General features: G+C 33.0%; 1 protein-coding gene and 1 long non-coding RNA gene across 2 annotated transcripts in view; one reads left to right on the forward strand and one right to left on the reverse strand.

Moving 5' to 3' along the window:
* Positions 1–650: 650 nt before the first annotated feature.
* LOC121432088 (alpha-catulin-like) overlaps positions 651–20,378 on the reverse strand; it is a 43,150-nt gene continuing 23,422 nt past the window's right edge. Inside the window, exons 8-18 of the mRNA XM_041629940.1 lie at positions 14,218–14,304; positions 13,223–13,381; positions 12,332–12,424; positions 11,638–11,788; positions 11,187–11,224; positions 9,234–9,242; positions 6,203–6,253; positions 4,140–4,343; positions 3,512–3,691; positions 2,300–2,383; positions 651–1,775 (exon numbers count right to left, since the gene is read on the reverse strand). Coding sequence (XP_041485874.1) covers positions 1,590–1,775; positions 2,300–2,383; positions 3,512–3,691; positions 4,140–4,343; positions 6,203–6,253; positions 9,234–9,242; positions 11,187–11,224; positions 11,638–11,788; positions 12,332–12,424; positions 13,223–13,381; positions 14,218–14,304 — 1,242 coding nt within the window. The 3' untranslated portion in view covers positions 651–1,589. The remainder of the gene's footprint in view (positions 1,776–2,299; positions 2,384–3,511; positions 3,692–4,139; positions 4,344–6,202; positions 6,254–9,233; positions 9,243–11,186; positions 11,225–11,637; positions 11,789–12,331; positions 12,425–13,222; positions 13,382–14,217; positions 14,305–20,378) is intronic.
* Positions 15,038–17,845, forward strand: LOC121426051. The gene is made up of 4 exons (XR_005971553.1): positions 15,038–15,267; positions 16,101–16,184; positions 16,444–16,653; positions 17,645–17,845. It is a non-coding gene; the product is annotated as an uncharacterized LOC121426051 (long non-coding RNA).

The following is a 20,378-nucleotide window of genomic DNA, read 5'->3' on the forward strand; positions in this document are numbered from 1 at the left end:
AGATTACCACATGTGTATCTTTGTCGCACTATAAACGAATATACAAAAGATAAACAATAAAGAAAGGAAAATGAGAAGAAAATAAGCACCAGATGTAGGAGAAAAATAAAGAGAAACACAAGAAAGGGGTGGAGAAGAAAAAGAATGAGACATAGAAATAAAAAAAAAATAGAAAGACCAGTACAAGGAGAAAGAAGAGATTGAAAGGTAGAAATGAAATTCAAATACAGAAAGAAAAACTTAGTATTACTATTCCATGCAGAGGGATTGCATTAAATGACAACCTGTGCTTGTAAAACCATTGTACAATGTTCATCACTTACAGCTTAAAACAAAAATGAAGAACAATCGCTCGGAAATGGAAATCACTTAGTACCTATCAATGTAATACACAAGCATACTAGTCTGAAAAAAAAAAAAGCAAAGTTATACGTTTATTGAAAATATGCTTTGAAATTGATTTACTATAACAGAAAGGTAGAAATATAGTTTAGAGCCATGTATCCCTTGCATATTGTCACAAAAAATTTCCTTTAGAAGTTTAAGCATGAATTGATTCCAAATTGACTTACATGATTGTACTTGAAAGTAGATTAAGGAAGATTATAGCTTCCATTGGCTTCTCATTTTGGGTGTCATGAAAGTCATGATTGATTGCACATAACAGTAATTTATCAAATATAAGAAAATATCACTTTTATATTTCATCTGATTGTGTTTCATATTTCATTGAATGTGATTTGAAACGTTAATTGGGTTAAAATATCTAAGTACTCGGAGCATAAGACATGAAAGATACAATTACTATGCAAGTGGACATGATGATAAATATTAACATTGAAATCTTTTAATTATTATCAATACTTTTTTTTATTACCTCCATAATCATTGAATAAAAACAACCCCAACAGAGAAAACAAATGCTTGATAGTTAAATTATTTTCAGTAATCCCAAAGGATGACAGAAGATTTATACGGCAAAGAATGCCACTTAATCTTGAATTTATCACATGATGATAAAAATCAACACTAAAGACAGCACCAACACATTAGCAATAATTTAAGAGAGTACATTATTCACGATTCAAAATGAATACTGCTGTTTGCTCAAGTTCATTGGGATGGTCATATGAGAAGTTAAATTCATAAAATGCTAATCATGTTTTAATATTTGATGATTACTGGACATTTTTAATTACAAAAAGGAAAAGGTACATTAGGTGGGTGCAGGTCTTGTCTATCCAGTGTCTGACGAAATAATGGCTCCAAGACAATTTGTTCTTTTCCAGTAGTACACCCTCAACACATGTGCAAACCCTATGCATAGTTTACAAACATACAACTCTCTGAAGCACCACAATAGCTTTCCAGAGGTTCATCCTGACATATCAACACCTGGTGTATGCATAGTAAAACATGACAATAGAGACGTGGTGATCAGGAACTGGTAATACATGAAGGTAAAAATGCTCACAAATTCCATTCACTTGGATAAAAATTACACGAGTGTCCAATACAGTTCCAATGGCAAGACTCTTCCATTAATGACTGATTACTCCCTCTGTGAGTTTGGGTCGATGGGGCTTGTGTTAGAGTCTATCAAAAGAGTTCATTTTGTGGAGTGTCTTCTGCACCCTCATGATGGATCCGTCACTCATAAAGCCAGAGCTTTGACTGAGGGGTGAGTCCATGTCCGAGCTGTTGCTATGGAGATCCATCATTTGGGGCGGTTTTCTCCATCGGGAGATGGGGGAGTTTGGGGTGGACACATTGTACTAAAAATAAAGAATGAGGGGGGTGAGAATGTTCAACATTAATACAATATGTAAGCCATCAGAGGTTACCTTATAATAAAAATACACATGACCATATCCTTATATATAGTTTTGCAAGGAATCACTTCTGCATGAAAACAATAACCATCACTGACAAATCACAACACAATATTTTGAGACTTCAATTTTCTGCCAAATATATTAGCAACTTTAAAAGCACTTTACTCTGATAATATAAATGCAAAAAAATAATTTCTGAACTGCAACATGCCATAAATGAATGTATCATGATTTAAACCTGTAAAAGTTGATTGTGTCATCTATTTTGTTTGGAAGTAAAAGTTTAATTCAAATTCAAATATTTTTTTTCATTTCCAACAGGGAATATGATACAGAACATATAAAATTAATCTGCTTATTCTTGTAGTGCATTCTTTTAACCTAAGATTGTCATGTGTCTAATATGCTTGCACAGTTCCAATAAATACAACTGAATAAACAAATATAAATATATATAACCTCACCTTTGAAGATAATGAGTAACATATAGGAACTATTCTAACAATACAAAGAAGTAGACTCTTGGTTTCTTGAATCGTACAGTCAACCTATGGAGGAAAACCATAAAGAGAGAAATAATACAATTGATTTAACAGAAATTCAGAGTGCCTAATTGTGACAATGGATCGTGGAAGAAACTTTCTCACATACAGCTTAGGAAATGGTGATTGTAATTTACTTTAGAAATTAGGTACACTGAGGACTCTTCAAAATGATAGGATATTGACCAAGTTCTGATTACTGTCACATTCTGACACAATAATACTTGTATCGGAGTACCCATAGATGTTTGACCCATACATCTTTAAGCTGTTTTTATAACTTTTGAATGTTGTTTTTTGTGTCATTAAATTCAGTGATCATGGAAGCTTCAAAAATTCTTGATGGGAGGTGTCATCCTCCTTCATGAAAATTTCAAGCTACAATATTCACACTCTTGGAGATAATGAAAATCCTCTGGCTTCACATGACTCTACACCGCAGAAAAATGACATATAATTAAAATGTGACAATGATTAAGAAATTCAACCAACTGTTATTATCATTTGTATCATTTCAGAAAATTAACACTCCCTCCCCCAAAGTGATGGTAATGAACTCAGAGGTGATATTGATGGTAGTGATGATAGGTGTCTGAGGTAATGGTGAATTTAAGTTTTGTGTTGATGTTGGAAGCAGAATTCAGAATTCTTCTGTATCTCTAAACACCTGGGCTCCGTAACATAAAGATTAGCGATCAATCGCTAATCTGATGCAAAATACTGACCAGGAACCAATCAGAAGTGTTCTTTCATAATTGCAATTCATTGCTAAGCATCGTGTCACTGGCCCTGATGTACATGTAGATTTACATGTACACCGATAGCTCAACATCTCACAAGATCCATCCCAGGACCAAGTAGGAGTTTCATAAAGCTATCATAAGTTACGAACCACTTTACTGGTGATCCTTTCTTAGGTACCAAATCAACATCACCAAAAAGCTTGTGTATATTTATACTTGACACAAAAAAGGAACAACAGTCATTTATGAAACCACTTGTAACTTACAAAAAAAAGAAGCTTTATGGAACACCCATCAGGACCAGGTACATTTTAAGTTTGGTGATGTTCTGATGAAAACCGACACCAAAAGGGCAACACTGACCTTAAGATCATCCAGTGTCCAATCTTACCTTATTGAATGTACTGGCTTTTCCTGCTGATGGTGACTTGGTAGTGAAGTTGAGCTGCTGACAGTGTGATGGGATCTGCTCTAAGTACATCATCAGTTCATTCCTAAGCTGACAGTCTGGAACCTGACCAACAAACTCACGGACTGATCGGAAGAGCTTATTACCCTCTTCAGCAAAATACTGAAAAGACATTTTAAAACAGAAGAGAGATAGAAATGAATCAGATCACTATATAAAAATATGAAAATTCGGATCTCTTTTGGCAGGAGCATCAACATGCTCAACTTTTTTTTAAAGAGTAGCTAATCAATTTATCATGTACTTTACTGCATGCTTATGACCATCAATGTTGCATAAATTATCAAAATTATGCAAAAAGCAAGGTGATACTTAAAGCATTACCAGTATATAATGTTATCTCCAATTTTAGCATAAATGTGATTATCTCCATTTTTATCAACATCAGCAATCCCATCATCATCATCACCACCACTACCATCATAATCATTAGTATCATGATCATCAACACCCCTACCATTAACATCTTCACTGACGTTTTCAGCGTTATCATCATCATAATTAATGTCATCATCACCATCTCCACCATGACCACCACCATTGTTCTCACCTCTGCTTGCTTGAAGAGGTCTAATGTTGTCTTGAGTGATCCCTCCCCTCTTGTGAACATATACATAGCATAGGCCATACTTGACATGTTCTTGGCCCTCTTCACGACATCATTGGCTTGGTCCTCCCATTTCTCTGTCTCTGCATCTACCTCAGAGGTAAGAAGTTTGACCTCTAACCCAACCTTTGCAATCTTTGCTTGTTCCTGAAAGATTAGCCATACGTGATATCAAATTATAATTTCAAATTGAAGAAGTACACAAAAAATAATATGTTCTACAGGTGTGTGAAAATTGAGCACGAGAGAAAAAATTAATAGCAGTTCTGAAATAAAAGCTCTCAGAAAATTGACATTGATTAGTAATAAGTTTAAAATCTCAAATCATCAATCACCTACCACCTCCCCCCCAAATAAAAATGCAATCACGCTATGCAAGCATTGAATATGGTGACTGTTTTTTTTTACAATTGCAATAACGATAGGCTTATGGATGAATTTAAATCTTTTCAAGTTTAATATTTCAAGCATCCCTACAAGGTTTGGTAATTTTGCACTTGCAATATTTGGGAAATTGTTCAATTTCTCAAATAAAAGCTTAATAGTCCAATGCTTTTGTATTTAAGTATTTGTTTTTTTTAATGTTAGCTATGATCATCATGGAACACCAGATAGTTTTTATTTAAAATTATAAATAATCACAGCATCGTGAAGCACAATGTGGAGAATTTCACTTTTTACAAAGAAAATGTGCTGTAAAAAAATAGCTTGACAACTCAATTAAGATTGAATACATTACTTTTTGAACAAAAGTTACTCCTGACAAATTTGAGAGATTTGAAAGGAGCACCAGGGGAGCGTTTCATGAAAGGACTTGTCAGACGTTTTATCCGACAAGTCCTGTTTTATCCGACAGTTACTATAGTAACAGTGCTTCTCAACCAATCAGAATCCAGGAAAGTTGTCAGATCTGACAACTTGTCGGACGAAAATATTGATGAAACGCCCCCCTGATATACATGTAAATATGCATGGGTAATTTTAGAATGAAGAATTCCACATACTGTTGAAAGTCATCACGGAAATGACAACAAACATGATATTATCCTTTACAATGAAATACTTATGAATGGTCATACAGGAAGGTAAAGAATTATGATAATAATTGGGAGATGGCAAATTTGAGAATGGCATTTCATAATGTGGTAAAGTCCTAACTTTAATACCAACTTAGCCTGAGAAAAATTAACCTGGGTGTTGCCTAAACCCTTTCTTGTGCTCAGTTAGATACTCAATTATTTGTACTCACTTCAAATGAAGTTGAAATCTGACCTATTGGTATTTAATAAACTTCTTGTTGGTAATAGTCTTCTGAATGCAAAGCTGTTCAAGATTTTTTTCGAATTATAGAATGTTCACTCCTGTTATACAATGTAAATAAGAAAGGATCACCGGATTCACCTAAACTCATATTCAACTTGCGAACAGCTTTATGAAACAACTTTCCAGCTACATGATGTTTTTAAATGCTGTCTAAAATTTTAGAATGGACTTTAAATGAGATTTGAATATTGCAAGCCAAATAGGAGGCCTATGTGTTTTCCTGGGGTTAAAAAATTGTTACTTCATTATTTGAAACCCATTCAAACATATCTCCATCCTTAAAGGGTTATACATCATTCTGATTGTATGGTTGATATATGAAAATCCCCCAAAACTTTTCATATTTCAGTTAGTAATTGATAATTAACCTGCTACCTTGTGGAGAGGATTTAAATTAAATTTGTTTCATGAATATCACAATACTAGGGCGACAAACCTTGTATCTCAAAATGCTACATGTTTAAAAGTGAAAAAGGCATGGCTGCAATTATAGATGCATTCAATGGGAATATATCACTTCGCCAGAGCATGGCAGCTATTTTTTTCTTTTCCATAAAAAATAGCAAGGAATTGGAAGATAATCTTGTCCTCAAAACTAAAGGGCATCTTTCCCAAAATTTCTTTGCACGTTATTTCTCAACCTAGCAGACCATAATCCCTTTTTAAAAATAACCCATTTTTACCTGAGAATCCAGCTTGACCGGTTTAGCAGCTTTGGCAGTGGTACCATGTTTCTGTTTGAGTGGAATGGTATAGATACATAGACACACACAAATGGAATGCAAGATTAGCATGTTAGTGAAATGCAAATATATCATGAGCTCGTAACCAGATATATTGGATATAAATCAAGACGTCACATGGAGAAAGAAATGCTGCAATAAGATGGTGCAAAGGAAGACATATATTGCTGCCTTTTCAAGGATGTAAAAGGAAGCAAAGGTTTGCAAGAAATGCATTATATCTATTATTATTTTTATCATTGGAACACAATGATACTTCATAAATTCATATTCTGATTAACAGACAGAGCGACAACCCTTCTCAGCCTGAATGGTGCCATAAAACAGCTCATATTGGAAGAAATTACATGGTCTAATGTACATCTTTTGATTCTGAAGTTCTGATGCCTGTGATGATGACAAGATTTGAAGATGAATTCATGCTTTACTTGTTAATATCAAGGTATGTGATTTAGAAAAAAAATCAGTCATTTTTTGTTGCAGATTTTTCCTTCAACAAATAGAGAGAGCTGAAGTGATATACCATAAATTGAAACAATTTTTTTTACAGTAATTGAAAGCAAAGAAAGCAATTAAATGCATTAATCCAGTTTTTGACAAAATCTCAAAGGCAAATTCTTAATGTAATAGCCAGTGACAACCTAGCATAATATTATTTGTGATAAATGATGTTGCATTATATTCATGCCTATTATTGTGTATAATTATTTCTTGCTACGCTTCATTTATTCTTTGTCAATTTTACAGACCCAGCCTATCCCACAATACAGCCTGCTTTAAAAAAGATACGGCCATATAGGAGCTTAATGCATTCATTAATAAACATTAACAATGCTCTATTGACCAGCTAATTAATAGTGGGTGCTCCCATATGATCATGGCAAATGGAAAGAATGGATCAATGCAATGCAATGTGAAGTATTTCAAAATATGAATGATGAATTTTGCTCCCTTAAATGTTTGTATTCTTTTTACCAGATTCACATTTTAAGAAAAATGTCAAATCGCGATGGAATATGAATTGTCAGTATGAACAAGCTGAGAACTTCAATAAAATGGTACGTTAATGTATGAAGTCTTATTAATAACGATATTCTGCTTCGATTTTCACTTAACCTTTCACAAGCAACATCCTCTTCCTATCATCTTCATTTTTTACCCCTTTTCCTCCTCTTCTTCTTCTTCTCCTCCTTCCCTCCCTCTCCTACACAGCATCTTCCTCCTTCAACATGTACTTCTTATTCATCCGTATCATCTTCTTAATTATCTTCTTTATTGATTACTTCCTTGTCTTCTTATCTTCTTTGTATTAGTCTCTATTTCATTTTCTTCATCATTGTCTTTTTCACCATTGTATCTTCTTCTAATTGTCTTTTTCATAGTTTTCTCTTTCCCATTCCTCCTCCTCTTCATTCCATCCCTCTCTCCTTCAGAGAGGGGTTTCCTTTTAACTGTTGTATATATTTTTTCCATTTCTTACCAAATTTCAAGCCCCCCCCCATCTCTTTTTTTCAAAATTGTTAATTATTAGATTGTTAACTTCTATCATATTCATTTTCATTAAAACAGAAAAAAAACCACCAACAGTCATTCTACAAGATCATACATATGAAAATTCTAAAACTACGACAGAATACACTGTTTTATAACCTTGCTTTTAGGTGGATGCTGTAGGGAAAAACACATTACATATCACGAGGACGATCTAACCAAAAATATGCAAACAATTTGACAACACCCTGGACAGGCATCAAAGTTATAAATCAAATTTGAGTTTTGGGTCAGTGTACCATTCAAAACTGCAAATGAAGTCATAAACTGATGATTAGAAATCAACACAAATGCATGATTCATTCATACAGGTATAAATGATAAGATGTCATAAATTTTAGCTTTACAATGTTAACAAGAAAATAAAAGTATGTGTAAAACTGGATTGAAGATGCAGCTCAATATGAGATCAATGTAGCATGGAATGTTCAATAGTGGTCAATAGATGGGTTACAGCATGTAAAGAAAACCATCAAATGTCACGATGAAATGGCAATAAAAGAACCGATAAAAGATGAAATTAAATAAAAATGTCAAATGAATCCTGCTTAAAAATATTTTAGTAATAAAACCCAGATTTTAGGCCTTGGTATTAATTATTAATATTTATCTAAACAGGTGAGGACATTAATCCTGAATCCAAATGTATTATTACTATCAATATAATATTAAGAGAAAAAAAGGGGAAAGTCAATAAGAAAGGAATGGAATTATCATTAAAAAAACGATGACCAACGGTATCCTAATCCAAATTTTGAACCAATTTCCTTTCCAATATAGACAAACTCAAATAAAAACATATTTTAAAGCAATGTACATTTAATGGTAGCCAATGAGGAGTGCTGATGAAATATTATTTATTCATTAGGAATAATTATGTTTACAATAGATTTATATATAATATGACATTATACTTATGATAATGCCATGACAGATACCTAGTATTATTGTTTAAAAGCATGTGACATGTTCTCGGAGTTCAAAACAATGATCAATATATCAATCATTTTCTACATCAAAAGAAGAGTATTGTTTAGAATAGAAGCAGAATTTAGTTGATAATGAATTGAGTATTAACGTTGAAATATATGACTCTTTTCCCTTTATTAAGTTCCAAAACAGCTTATTATTTACAGGCTTATCGTTTCTATGGTTTCCATTCAGAAATGATTTCTTATTCTGTGGTGAGAAGGGAATATGCCAGAATCCATCAAGTGTTAATAATACCATTATAAATTCACCCATGCCTTTCTGAGCATGCTCCATAACACACGTCTTATGGTATACATGTAATAAAAGAGTGAAAATTCAATTTCAGAATGAAAAATAAATACATGTGATGAAAAATGCAGTATGGTAAATGAGATATGGTGACAAGTATGCATACGAATATGAAAAGCAGGTATCGTGGAATACTTACAATATCAGCCTAAAAAGTGCAAAGAAATGAATAAAAATTTCAAATAAAGTACACATATCAGCAAAAAAAAAAAGACAGCAAACAGTAACACACTACAAAACAGGATTATTCATAGAAACAAAAAAGAGAAAGTATAAATGAAGTCTTGATCAACAAGACTAGGATTTTTTTTTCATACAATATTCTTTTAGGGGGGGGGGGTTGCAAAAATATATAATACATTTCCAGACATAAAAGTCTTTTTGTAAACTTGTCTCATAATGTGGTTGCCAACCATTCTGTCTAGCTGTCGAAAAACCAGCTGCCAAAATAAATCATTTTTATGCATAACATGCCAAAGGCAAACTTAGGGTCTGTTGAAATGTCATGATTACAAGCATGGGTTGTCTTTTGCATACATGAGGGGCCAACAGGTCATTCTATTTACATATAATGTGAATGAATAGGTCAAGAAAGGTGATATTTGTAATTTAAAACTAAACATTTGTACAGAGGAAATAGTAAACTAAATAAAAGAGAGTCCCCAGGCTGCATTTACAGCGTGTAATCAGACACACGTTAACCTCAATTTTAGTACAATTACCTGAAGCTACATTTTTGTTTCTGCAGTTTTTAACTGGCTGCAGTGAATATATTCTTTTGAACCTTGCTTTTTTCAATAGGATTTGGGTAGATGGAGATCCTTTTTATTTACATTTATGATTGTTCTTAATAAAAAAGTTCTAATTTGTCAACGATAACAATAAATGAAGGCACTCATGGTATTATTGTCTTACATTAAACTATATTGTAAATGTATAGAATTTCTTACATCAAATTATATTGTAAATGCTTAGAATTTCAATATCCAAGTTTGTAAGCATTATTATTTTCTAATAAGCAAATACACGCAAACTTTGAGCGGAAAAAAAGCAACAAAACACTAAAGACAGACAAGTATATTATGCTACGAGACAGTCACACACAAAGCACTGAATAAATAATATTGAATAATTCTACAATTGCAATCATAAGAATGCATTCAAAACAGAAATTCAATATTTGATAAAGACTTATTTTTTGCCTATGTTATGAACAAATCTGGCTTGAAAAGGCATGAAGATTACAAGAACTTGGGTTAAATATTTCAGATGTAATGAAGTATTTCATATGCCAAATAAAAAGAAAAGCGAGGATCAACACATACAATCAAAAGCATTTGGGGTAATAGAATAGATATAAATGTGATCAGTTATCTAAATAAAATATTTGGTTATGCAAATGTATTTTCATTTTCACAATGTCAAACCAAGAGTCTATTTCTTTTATGACAGGAAAGCTTTTTGTTGAACAGTTACAAAAGCACTGAACAGCTTAAAATTTTGATTGGTTTGTGTTGGTTTTATGTAAAATTCAAAAGTTTTGCTAATTGAAAGCATTTTAATTAGAAATTAGAAGTTTAATTTTGTAAATACATTTCGTTATTACAGTGTATATTACATATATTTCAACGGAATGGACAAGTGGTCAGAATTTTGATATTTATGAAGGAGCAGCACTCAAAGGGACACATCAACAAACAAAATATTTGTATAGCTGTGTTCTCATAGATTAACCTAAAATCACCATCAGCTTGTAGCAGTGTCCAATTACAATTGTGTACTAAAAATGGTGATGTTAAAAGTTAGCCCCAAACATAGTCAACTACATCTGATTGATACACTGCTAAAACCCATTTACACAATTTATTAAAGCTATTTCTAAAGTGAAAAACAACAGACACACACATAGCACATCTTCAAAAGCTTTTGAAAATGAGGTAAGATAAAAAAAAAATTAGTCTAAACTTTCAACTACAGTAGCCTGCTCTTAAGAAGATGGAAAGTGGAAAGAAGAGGAAAGGCATTAAACAAAGAAAAGAGGTAACAACGACACAGGAATGACAAAAGACCAATTAACAAAGAGATAGCTTACCCCTGGCCTAGGAAGAGAGAGATATACTTGTTTGTTGTCTGGAGAGAAAAAATATATATTTTTAAATAATATAAATTTTTAATACAAAAGATTAATGTAGGAAAGAAAATATAAGAGGAAGAAAATATCATAAAGAAAATGATAGAAAGAAGAGTAGAATGATAAAAAAGAAAGAGCTCAATAAATATTAGTCCAAAACAATAACTGATTACCTGGAGTATATTGAAAACAAGATATCAATTTTCAGAACTGGAAAAAAGATGAAAATATATATCTATGCTGTCTTCCTTTGGAAGACTCATAAATTAAATTTTCCTAGAGATAAGTGCAACCTCATTTATTCTGGCAACTTTATCACTGAATGATACCAAGCTATACTCCCTGTAAGTAGTAAATTGTAACAAAAGGACAAAATAGAGTTATATATTAAGTGTAATACTTAAATCCTCACTTGTTTTGCCAACACAGCAGTCGTTGACCTCCTTGACTAATGTACTAAGGTCGTTAATTTGACTTTCCCAGGTATCCGCAAAGACGTCCAGATTCTCTCGAGCTATTTTACTATTATGGTTCATTGCCAGAGTGATTGCGGCTCCTGTAAGCTGTATTTGATGAGAAAGGGAGAAATAGTAATTTATATATTTTGAAATTCAGGAATAAAATGAGTGGTCTCAAAAGCCATATGATCACCCTGATTTAGACCAAGATGCAATTATATACCATTTCAGTGACCAGATATATTTTGATACATAACAAAATAATAGTGCATCGCATTGATAAAATTAATCATCAAATCCTTTTATCAATCTTTTATAACATCTTGGAAATGATAGCAGATCTTTAACTTTATTTTCTCCTCGATTTGAACAAGCAGTGAAATGCCTAAGAAAAAAGACACCCTTTCTTGACTATGTTTCATCCAGTCTTAGCTTTATGTACCTGTTTCTGTTGCACCTAACTGTCCATGCCTCAAAATACTCCATATCTGAGTTATTGAATTAATTTTCATGCATGGTTTCATGAAGTTAAAACAGTATCATACCATTCCACAATCAACATTCCCACCCCTTGGCTTCACCCCCCCCCTATGTGTGAGAGACAAATAAAAAAAATAGTTATAAAAAAATAGTTATCTGTCCACTTACCTGTGTGTCCAGTGTGGCTACACTATTCTCTGCATGATCACAACTGATGGTCAGTGGAGCTATTCTGGATACATGGCCAAGTAATCTACAAACCTTTATAATAACAAGACACACAATCATTTGGCTGAGACAATAAAATCAAATAGTGTAGTATCCCAATTATACCTTTAAGAGCGGTTTAAGATGTTCAGGAGATAGACAAAAAATGCACAAAGAACATGGATTTTGTTCATTTTAATGTTAAATATTCTTCCCCGAAGTGTGATATACAGGGCTTGTTGCATAAAAAGGTTATTATGGTATATTTTACATCCAATTCAACTTCATGAGATACTTGATTTCTATTGATTGTGGACCATAGTTACCATGGTAATGTTATTTCATCTAGTTTTAATTACATAAAATTACACTACACTACGTAAGCAATCCATATCTATTGTTCGAAATACACATGAAATGAAATACTCTGAAAATTTGCTTTGCCCAATTGATTGGGTGCCCGGCAGCCGCTGTGCAGCGCCAGATCGACGAGGCTCTATCCCTTTAATCGTTGAACGCCAAATGGTAGCAGCAACTCCCATCTTTTAACGTCTTTTGGTATGATGCGGCCGGGGTTTGGACCCCCGACCTCCCGGTTGTGAGACAGAAGCTCTACCAACTGAGCCAACACACCAGTCTAATCTATGTTGAAGTTGGTTTTATAGGATGCCTGTATTCACACTCACAACACCAACTTAAAATCATCCATTGTCAGAATTTAGCTTTCTGTGCATTGCTGCAATTTACATGTATGATTCCAAGCTTAAAAATGTCTCTTGAATAGAAAACAATTATGAATGTTTGGAGAGGATCACAACAAAAACCTTAAGAGGATGAAGAAGATTGCCTTACTTCTCTAATTTGATCAGCATAGTCATGGAACCTAACGGTAAGCTGTTGAACGGCATCGACCTGTCCCTGAGTGGCTACTTCCTTTAGTTTATGGATGGTACTGTGGTCATCCCCGACCTTGAAGACTTCTGATGCATGATCTAGGGCTGTGTGTTGAAGCTGACGAGAGATATAACAAAATAATATCATTCATCGATACTGCATATACATGTGTATACACATACACAAAGGTTCATTTCACCATGCTGTGGTGATATCAGGTCATATTCATTTCTGTATTGAAGCAAAAGCCAGGGTCATAACAAATGTGTGCCTCAGAATTATTTTAAACACACTACGGTCTATGTATTGTTATAATTATCAATGTTATCATTATTATTGTAAGCCTTATTATTCTTGTAATCATTATCATAATAATCATCGCTATTGTTAGTATAATATTATTTTCCTTAAACCTATTATAATGGCAATTATGTTATTATTAAATAAGCTAAAATTTCTTGAAATATGGACCATTCTCACACACCTTTAATAAATCTAAGGTTAATGATATTCCATCAGATCTAATCTATATATTTTTTATCCATTTGACATAGCTTATCAAAGAAATTATTTGGATTAGCTAATGACTGCTTGTGGAAAAAGGGTATAGTTTGTATAATTTGTTGCTATGCCAGGAAGGCTCATGCATGCTTTCAACTCTTCAAGAAACTGAATTTAAAAAAACAAAATTGAGCATAATCATTGGTTCTTTTTATCACTTATGTTTCATCTTTACTTTCTTCTGACTTTTCAATAAACCACAATATGAACAAATAATATCAAACATAAATTTCAATTAAATTAATCACATAGAGTTAATCACAACATACTTTGAATTTTGATGAAAGATTCACGGATCACTGGCACTGTCCCCCAAAATACCATCTTTTAGGATAATCTACTTTTATTACACTATCCCAGTGATATCTTCCAATATTAAACCAGATAATCACCTGTTTCTTTAGATCTGAGATTGATTTGACCATCTTGACCACCAGAATCTCAAGTTCATCTTCCTGTAGGTCAGACGGATGCTTGTCCTATGAAGAGAATGGTGAGAATGGATAAGAGACAGGTGGAAGAAGGGGGATGGGAGAGGAAGAGAGATAGTAGAGATGGTAGGGAAAGAAAGAACCAGAGATTATAAGAAGGAAATAAAGGAGAGAGGGAGTGAGAAAAAAAAAGAAAGAAAGGAAGAAAGAAAGAAAGAAAGAAAGGAAGGAAGGAAGAGTAGAAGAGCAAGAAAGAGAGCAGAAGGAAAGAGAGGGGGGGGGGGGGAATTGTATGATTGATGGGTGATGGTTCAATGTGAATTTTCAATAAGAGAATGATTGTAAGAGGATCTTCATAATACCAGAGCCTAATTTGCTCCAGGTAGAATACTGTGATCACCATTCTATTATGGAGGTTTTAAGTAGAATAAAATTAAAAAAAGTAAAGGAAAGGAAACATATAACAAATAGAACACCTCTGGCAGTCTTGCCTGTATCACGCCATTCGATATCGCAGCAGTGCTGACTCTAAAAACAGCTATTGAATAATTATTCAAAAAAAATTAATATGATAACAAAATACTCTCCATTGAACCAAAATGACCTTTGACCATGAGCATGTGATCTACAGATGTGTGCAAACAATCATTTATACTTGATTACCAAAAATATGTCTAATATGTTTCATGAACTAGATCCATAAACTTAAGGGCCCGAATTCACGAAAAACCTAGCTCCTGGTTTTTGGTGGTTTAAACCCCCTCCTGGTTTAAACCCGAGCTGGGTTTTTCATTTGCGTTTCACAAAAGAGGTTTAAACCCCGAGGGGGTTTAAATGCGTCATAAAACGTCATGAAACGTCATATTTTTTAGTCTGCTCTTAGATGTGGTTTAAACCATGGTTTAATTTTACGAGCATGCGCACTTGAGGAGTTTGTGAAAAATCCGTGAAGCGAAGAAAATTCTTCTTGCGGTCCTGGACCTGACAAGTGGTCTTCTTGATTAGAAATTCGTAAGTATTCTTTTTTGAATTCGTAAAAAAAATTCCCACTTTCCTTCTCTGGAATATATTGATACGTTTTAAGCAGTTATATGAAATTGGTAGTGTTGTTTTTCATGATTGCGAACGAGGTTTTGGTATTGACAAGTCCAGACGATGCACTTTATCGTCGCGTGTGTATTACCACAGTCCCATCCGTGCATTTAAGTGTTGGGATATTTTGTCGCTGTGTTGTTGAACGAATTGAAGGTGCTCAGCCGCGGGCCGGGCTGAATTGTTTTATGAGCTTCACGAGGATATTTATATTATTATGCCATCTATATCTTAATTTGTCAATGTCAAGATGAAAATGAAATATCTAAATCTATATAATTTTTGTACTATTTGGTGCATTTTAAGAGGAGAAACTCGGAGTCAGAAAGAATTTTTTTTTTTTTCAATTTGATTTTGAATTTGCCTTGACTAAACTTTGTAGGCCTACTAAAAAGCCTAAATTGCATTTCAAATTCAAAATATACATTTGTAGATCGAGACCTACCTTTTTGCTTTCAGCACAGGCCAATTTTTGAGGCTGTAGGAATATTAAAGAGTTGATTACTCAAAATTTGGTCTAAAGTCTTTTCACTTACAAATAGAGAAAATAGAGCCCCCCCCACAAAAAAAAAAAGATTTAAGTTAAGTCGTTACGCCTAGGCCTAATTTTGAAAGGCATATTCCAGTTTCAAACAAATTATTACAATGTTTTTTTTATTTATTTATCATTCACAGTGTTTACTGTGAGATTTGCATTTAAAAAGTGATAAACCAATGAATTTTTTTTTTTCAATTTGACCATTGTTTCACAGAATTACATCGGCATCAGAGGTACCATACAGTGTAGGTCTCTATGGATTATCTCCATCTTCTTCACAGCTTTAAATTACTAAGAGGTATGATTATTAATTTGATTTACATTGTTTTGATTTGTTTAAAAGTATTATTGAAATGATTTAAGATATCGAACATGAAATATTTAGACTGAAGAAATGAAATGGCTTGAATGTAGTTTTTGTTAATCTCAGGAAGTAAATTAAGATTGCAGTAATTATGTTGGCAGATCAAATCTACATGCACATGTACAGTTTGGAATGATTATAAAGATCACAAAATAAAAGAATTAAAAATAATATTCAACTCTTCTGCATACAGCTACCTTTCCCAAGACATTGTGGGCTACATGATGCTAAAAATCCATCGAAATCGTACAAGGATGGGCCATCTCGAGATCAGTATCGACTGTCAAAAGAAACCATCACCAATATGCTGGAAGCCGAAATGAAGAGGGACACACAGCTCAGAGGATAGATCAACTTCCTGTTTATTTGCAGGTGTTGACAACTCTCCATTTTTATGCAGTGGGTAAGTAATTTAACTTTTCATAAACGATTATTGAATGTTTCTTGGCACTGTTAAATCTAAATGACTGAGATTGTTTTAGGACTCCAGATAAAGCTGATGACATGACAATATCTAGAAATCAGAGAAGGAGCACATAAATAAGAGTATCATTTCAGCAACAGTCAAGTACCTATGACTTGCATAATTTAAAAATTCCAAAACTACCACAGCAGTAGTGAGGCTCTGCTTTTACAACTGTTATGTCAGGTTAGAGTTATAAATTTTGCCATTAACCCGTTGTAGAGCTTCATGAAGTTCACCAAACTTGCACACAAAATTTTGAAATTTTGAATATAAAATTATGCTAATTTATGCAAAATTTATTCATGCTAATTTATGCAAAATTCATAATAAAAAAAAATGCTTCTGTATTTGTAGACCAATTTTGATTTTTTTTTCATCTGTCTGGTAGAGCTACATGTACATGAGGGTCCCCAAATTTCCACACAGACTTGAAATTTTGACTAGAAAATTATGTTAATTTATGCAAAATTTATTCATATATCACAAAAAATGCTTCTATGTCACTTCTCTATTAATTTCAATTCTGTTTCCTCAATTTATGTCACAAATATAATTCACTAGTGACGACTTGGCTGAAATTAAAAATTGATGGTACATTGTTCGGGTACTGTACAACCCAATTATTTTTTTTTTACCTTTAATCAAAAGATGTGCAAAACTTCAAGGTAAAAAGTCATTAAAGCACTGGGCAAAAAATTATTCAATAGTTGTTTTTGAAGTCAGCACTGCTGCTATATTGAATCGCATAATGATGGCGAGACTGCCAAAGGCGTTCCACTTGTTAAAATATATTGGAGAAAATTGTATGATATTTGTACAAGATGAATATTCATTGTTTAACATCTGTATGTGCTTCAATGAAATGTTTTAAATTACCTCAAAACAATCACCTCACCCATTAACCATATGGTTTGTTTTTATTTTACAGGATCATTTTAAAAGATGCATGGTGATGAGGCAGCAATATCGCAGTCATCAATGTGTCAGAAGCTGAAGCAAGAAGGAAGAGGCAATACATGAAGATTCCTACAAGAGAAGAAGTTGAAGCAACTCGGAGACAGTTCTATCTGACTGTTAGATTTCCAGGAGTGAAAGGTGCAATTGATGGGACACATGTCTACATCAAGAGCCGGGGGGGATTGGGCCATATGCTTCTTACATTCCCCTTCCAACTTCATGTGGAGAGGAATGCCTATAACAATGGCAAAAGCATTAAGAACATAGAAACACAGAGTTCATTCAAATTTATGAAGAATACTTCACTTCTTTATTTGTTGATAAATTGATTATAACCCTGTGATTCCTGCAGCTTAGCTTCAGCAACCTCTCTCTTTATTCAAAACGTCCATTCGTAGTTTGTGCTCCTTCAAGCTCATATTGTGTCTTTCAATCTCATTTCATGCTCTTTCAATCTCATATCATGTTCTTTCACTCTCATCTTGTACTCTTTATAAAGTCTAGACCATGTTTCTTCCATTGAACTTCAATTCTAATGGCATGCACTTCTACCAGCTCAAACTCTTCTGACAGATAATTCTTTTTTCCTTGAGATGGGTAATTCAAATTCCATTTGCAGAACAAAGGTTTGTGGTATTGCTGTAGGGTAAAAAATTCAATATTGAAATGCATTTAAGTACATAACATATAGTAACAGTACAGTTGTAAAACACATACTATAAATCAAGTTGTCAAAGATGTATGTTGTTTAACGTACTGGTAACTCTCTACTTGATAGGTTCAGCTTCTGACACCAATGTACATTGTGTTTTCTGATTGTTCTCGGAACCATAAATTGAACTTTTGAAAACATTAAAGACTTGATTATAAAATTTCTTTAAAAACAGACAACAATGCAATGCATTCTTTTCAGAAGTATACAATATTCAGTGCACAGTTCATTGAATTGCTTGAATCTGGTAACATACATATATTGAAGCCCTTTTCATACTTCAAATGATTCACCCTCCCAGTTCAGTTTTATAAATCCCTCTTTACCTCTAAATACCTTACTACATATCTGTAGTATATTCAGATTATTTTGTGTGTACTGGTCAGTGTATTGTGCATCCAATTAACATGATCTTGTAATTACATGTACATGTACTTGATTTGGGGATCATGTTTAATTTGCTACAGTATTTCAACTACATCTGATATATGAGTCTGGCCAAAAAATATTCTGGCAGAAAGGGTCAATGGAAAAGGGGAAAAAGGCATGGTAATTTTAATTATACTAAATTACCTTGAAGAGGAATGCGATTTTGAAGAAAATTCCATCAGTCTGGGAATGTTTCCTTGATACCTCAGACAGAAATGAATTTGTAGAATTTGTCCTCGTGGTGAAAGAAATAGATGAACTTCTGTTCTTTTGCAGATTTATAAATTTCAACAATGTGTCACATTCATCTCAGTTGGGAGGGTTTTATTATTTTGTTTCAAGGAAAGTGATGAATACTCTTGATAATGTTATCATATTATGATTTGGGAAGTATTTTGAGAGGTCCACTATGTGAGATAGCTTTTATTCAAAATAGCTTCAACTGGACATGGAGTTTTCACATTTGCAATCATTATTTGTGTATAAATTGCAACAAGCATAAAAAAGAAGAATGACCTTTCATTTTGTGAGGATGCATTTCCTAATTTAAGAACTGTTTATTTCAATAGATTATTAAACATATTTTTGTTTCATAAAATATTTAAAAGATAAATGTTCTTTACACGGTTGATTTATTGAGATATGTCTTTCAGTCAATGATGGATTTGAAGTGGAGGGGGGGGCAGGATGTTTGATTAGGTTTTATTTAAAGTTCTTATATATGCAAGAGTATTTTGTAATCATGTATTACAATAAGGATTAAGAATGCAATTTTATAGTGCTTGCTTCAAAGGATTTTCACTAGTAGGAAAATTGTATTGTGCACTTTGTTATAAGTAGTAAGTACCCCCTTATATATATTATGGGGGGGGGGGATGTCAGATATATTGTCAGACATATTCACCTAGAATGGGAAACGAAATCAGAGTAGATGCACTTGGTTGTTTGGGTGGTGTAACTTGAGGCAGTGCTGGATTTGAAGTTGCCGTATTCCATGGTTGAGGGAAATAAAGATGATTGTTTAATTCTGGGAATGCTTGATATTTATATTGATTTTTAACAAATTAAATACATTAATGATCTAAACTAACTTATTAACAGAATTTGGTATGTATGAAAATGAATTAATTGGATAATCAAATTAATAAAAAAAATCACTTTAAAAAATAAAATCAATTTTTTATTAATGTCAACACAGTTACAAAAAATAAGCGTGAAGGGAGTGAAGTCAAAGTAGATGCACTGGCTTTGCTAGGTGTTATTGGAACTTGATATATTTTTTTTTTGGGGGGGGGGAGAAACATTGTTTATTGGATTAATACATTACATGTACATGTACTGAGAATGTTATATGCCTATAGAATGTACACTAATGAATTTGACATTTGAAAATATTTCCATTATATTTTTTTGCCAAGGTATTTTGTTGTACAATCATTAAAACAGGAAATAATTATATGCTTGAATATTGAAATTTTCATGATTTCTCTATGTATACCGCCTTGAAATATTGAAATAAAAAATAGCTAACTTTGAAATATTTAAACTGCTTTGATGTAAGATG

This window comes from Lytechinus variegatus, chromosome 1 (assembly GCF_018143015.1).
Source record: "Lytechinus variegatus isolate NC3 chromosome 1, Lvar_3.0, whole genome shotgun sequence".
NCBI classification, from domain to species: domain Eukaryota; kingdom Metazoa; phylum Echinodermata; class Echinoidea; order Temnopleuroida; family Toxopneustidae; genus Lytechinus; species Lytechinus variegatus.